This window comes from Gavialis gangeticus, unplaced genomic scaffold (assembly GCF_001723915.1).
Source record: "Gavialis gangeticus isolate Ggan-Ray unplaced genomic scaffold, GavGan_comp1, whole genome shotgun sequence".
NCBI classification, from domain to species: Eukaryota; Metazoa; Chordata; order Crocodylia; family Gavialidae; genus Gavialis; species Gavialis gangeticus.
Window position 1 is genome coordinate 1,323,361 of NW_017729031.1, and position 4,380 is coordinate 1,327,740.

The 4,380-nt window shown below is 39.6% G+C and overlaps 1 protein-coding gene across 5 annotated transcripts in view; it reads right to left on the minus strand.

Moving 5' to 3' along the window:
- PKP4 (plakophilin 4) overlaps positions 1-3,782 on the minus strand; it is a 245,731-nt gene extending 241,949 nt beyond the window's left edge. For 3 of the 5 annotated variants that reach the window (XM_019522356.1, XM_019522358.1, XM_019522357.1), the window contains exon 1: positions 3,654-3,782. In XM_019522356.1, coding sequence (XP_019377901.1) covers positions 3,654-3,782 — 129 coding nt within the window. The remainder of the gene's footprint in view (positions 1-3,653) is intronic. The other 2 variants (XM_019522360.1, XM_019522359.1) reach the window with 1 other exon arrangement.
- Between the last annotated feature and the right edge of the window lie 598 nt (positions 3,783-4,380).

Consider the following 4,380-nt stretch of genomic DNA (forward strand, 5'->3'; position numbering starts at 1 on the left):
CTCGTAAGAGCGCACCCCACACAGCATGGGGCAGCAGGGCCTGACCCCGGTCGCCTGGCACCCACACTGCCACTTTCCCATTGTGCATGTGTGGCAAGGGTTGGCAGGGCACTGCGCAGCTCCATGCGCTGTCGGGCCACCGGGGCTGCTGCGACTGTCACCCAGACCCCACGATGCGGGGGGGGCGGTGCTCTGCCACATGGCCCCAGGGACCCTGATGAGAGCTGCTACTGCCAGCGAGTGCAGGTTTTTTTTAATTGCCAAGATGCTGGGGCTGGGCAGGGCAGCTATCAAGGGAAGTCAGAGGTCAGAAAGGGGATGGGGGAAATGGGCATGGCAGCGATTGGGGGAAGCTGGGGGGGTGGGCAGGGCCAGCAGGCCCCATGGTTCCCTCCCCCCTCCTCCAACCATGCGTATGTACTGGCAGGAGCCCGGGTCCAGCTCCCAGCAGCTGGCATGCTGCCTGCACTGCATGCGCAGGCAGCGTGCTTCAGCACCAGGGCAAGGGTCAGCCATAGAGATGCTCTGGCTGGCTACCAGAGTGTTTCTGTGGGGGACTGAGCCTCCAGTTGCCTCAGGGCATGGTCCATGATTGTTCCCTGCCCCACTTTTCCCCGCCCCCCCCTGCATTTTTTTTTGATCTCTGGATATCCAGGGGTCTAATTTGGCCCCCGTGCTGCACATCTGCAGCGCAGGGAAGGTTTTTTCATTCCTGCACGTGCCTCTTGCAGAGTATCAAAGGGCTTTGAGATGCTGTGAGAGGCTCATGCGCACTTGTGTGGATGTGTCCACGGCGTTTTAAGAGGCACTACTGGTTCCAGTTAATTGAAAAAAGAGTGTTTGCAATCCTTGACAACTTATTTTGGAGCAAGTAAAAATGTTTGCATGATGCAACACAGGGGGCAGGGAGGGGAAGGAAAGAAAACAATTTAATTCAGAACACAGGTAAGGCTGCCACTTGAACAGATAACCTTATTCAGCAAATGCAGTAGTTGTCTCCATCAGATAGAGGATGAAACTGTGTAATACCAAGTTTAGTATGCTTTATCTACACTACTTTCACTAATCCAACCCTGACAGGACTATAGGCTTTCCACAGCTTTGAAACAGCTTCCAACTAGCTATCAGTAAAAAACACAGAAATCAAACACCACCCTTCCCCCACCAAAAAAACAAAACCAAAAAACCCAAAAATGCTTTTCCTCCCCTTCAAATGCAGAGTACCTCCTTCAAAATTACCATGACGGAAGGTCTCTAAAGGCAGTATTGAGTCTTCTAACACTGACAGGTTTCCCATTCAATATATTGTGACTCACTGTGACACTGATAACAAGAACAATTACAGAGCCAAAAGCCAAACAATCCCCATAGTATTTGATAAAAAGATATTTTAAAACTAAATTTGTTGGATAACTGAATACACATCTAATATAAGCAAATCTCTCCAAAAAAGGCAATTTTCATAAAAGGTCCAGATTTTAAAGACAAGTGGAAGACATGCCTAAGAACTCCACATTTCTACCATGTTTCTAATGTTAGTATGTGCAAGGCTGTAAGAGCAGAATTTATCCTTGCTTGTTCCAGTATAATTAATGGAGTAAATTAAATAATGCCGTAGCAGCCTCGTGTCCGCTTTTTTCCCACTGCCCTTAGTCCTCTTGAAGAGTATGGGACTAACAGTCCCGCAAACCAAAGATTTATTTACAGAGCAATCATAGACTACAACAGTGCAAGCTTTCCCAACAGGGCATACCTGTAAGGATAAGACTATCATTCATTTTCAGTGAACACTTCATTTTCTGCCTTTCTTGTAGCAAAATATCTACTACATTAATATCACAGTTATGACAATAGCTAAAACAAGAGAACTACAGACAAGGATGTTAATTTATTTTCAAGTCCTGATTCACCAAAGCCAAAACCAAGAACTAGACAGGGATTCCTTTTATCTGGCACACAGACCACTCAAGAACTTTACTAATAGGGACTGGATCTGAAACAGTAGAGGTAGAAGATACACTATCACCAAAGATGCATACCAAAATGGGAGTAATGCTGCCTCCTATGTAAAGTGCCCTCAGGTCTAATTATTCATAGTGCTCAACAAAAATGTATCATTTACATTGATTTCACTGTAATATATTTGCAAGTCATGAAATTTTCTTCCATTCAGGTTAGAAACATATGTATTTTGAATGCACAGGGTATGAGGTCTTCTTCCTGTGTCAAGGTGAAAGGAAAAAACAAATTTTGATTTAAAGGACCCAGTCTCATAAAAAAATGCCAGTGGGCTTTAAAGAGTCCTCGTAATCAGTTTACATTACTTCACAAACTTTTATAATTTGTCTTTGCTTCCTTTCCCACTTAAAACTGGCCATAACATAATATAAAATCAGTCACACTAGGTAAAAAGTCTTAAAGTAATCATTGGTGGGAACGTGCACCTCATGTCTGTCGCCCAATTAAAATATATATAAATGGAAGGTGCATCAAGGAGAAGAGATTCAAAACAACTGGAGAAATAAAATAATTGTCCAGATCACTAATTAAATATGACATAAGAAAAAAATCAGATAAAATTACTCAGACACTATGATTCCTAAATGGTTTGTGAGGTACTGTTCCAGAAGGCTGTGTTACAATAAGTGGCCTTATTGATTTTCCATCTTGCCCTACCTTTCCAGGGGTAAAGTACTGAATATTAACACAGAGTGATCTATGACAACTAATACAATTATCTGGGTTCCAAGGTTTGTAATCTTGAACCAACCAAGTGCTATTTTTTAAATTTAAGGAGTTATTAGATGTTTACTTCTCTTGAAACGGAAACTTCTGCATTATATTTTGTATGTATAAATCCATGATAGATATGTCTTCCAGTCATCAGTTTCTATAACCAGTTCTCTCTCTTATTTTTGTTAAATCAGATAAGCAGAACTAAAAAAAATACTTTCTTCAAAATGCTAATATAAATTTATGCTGAACTTGATTTTCAGTATGTGGGAAATCTTGATTTTTTTTTTATAAAGCATCAGCCTAATTAGAGCAACATGTGATGATAAATATGAGACAGCGTAAAGATGAATAGGTATTCATATTTTGCATATCTATCTGAACTATGAATTTCAAAGTAAATCTAGCTCAGGGAGATTCAAGCCATTTTCTTACAAAATCAATTTAACACATTGCAACATTCACAAGAAACATCCACAAAAAGTTTTATCTGCACATCTGATACACAAAAGATTTCTGAAACACTCCTGCACATCTGACACACAAAATATATGAGTAAAACCACTTTTTTTTTTTTTTTTTTTTTTTTTTTTTTTTTTTTTTTTTTTTTTTTTTTTTTTTTTTGCGTAAAACCCACATTTCAAGTCTGTTTTACAACTAGATCTCAGAGCATTCATACCATAGAAAGACTGCTTTAACAGTGTTTCTCTTTCTTGCATATAAATGTGCATATAGGCTGCAAATCCAGAGTCCGACTTGTCTTGTTGATGCTTACACTTCAGTCATTTCAAGGACCACCATTAAGGGAATTACCTTTTAGAAAGTCTGTTTCCTTGACCATTTTGACTTCAGATGAGTGATGTCTATATAATTCTAAAAACATACCATACTTCTGACCTGCTACATAAGAAAATTAATACCTGTTCTTTTACAGAAGCCAGAATGGTTGTGGCAGTGGTCTCTGATTCCATTCCTGGGCCTGATGAAATTTCCTGGGTGGTCTGCTGGAGCCCCTCCTCCACCAAAGGGGTCTGCTCAGGAGCTGGCATATTGCCTGCAACCAAAAAACAACATACCAGTTAGTATTTTCAGTAGATGAGTTTAAATAAGCACAAGACTTATCAGAAGTTTAATATTAAAACAAAACAAAAAAACCTTGCAAAGTTTATATTTTGATATTTGTACATGCTGCTATAAAGATTTTGCTTCTTTGGCTATTTTAAACTAGAATGATGTTTAAGGCCTTAAGGTCAGGAAGAAACCAATTAGAAGACACAAGTTTAAAAGTCATCTTAAAAATAAATGCTTAGAAAATGACACTTTAGGATACCAGGGAGCAAAATGCAAGCACTTTTTTAATGACATAAATGCTGAACGTCAGAAGTCAACATCAAACAAGTGGAGGCACATTAGAAATTTATCAGACTAGCACTTGTCAATAAGGAATAACAATAAAGTATCATGAAATGAGAGCGTTTTACAGCTACAAAATACTACGAAGTACTCTAGTTATTATTGACAACTAATTAGCTCTGTCAGCACTATCACAATTTTTGCAGAATAAGAAAACGTAGTAGTTAGTTGAACTGCTCTAGGTTTGTACACAGCAAGAGAGGCTGACAGACCTCAGATTAGCATTCAAGAATT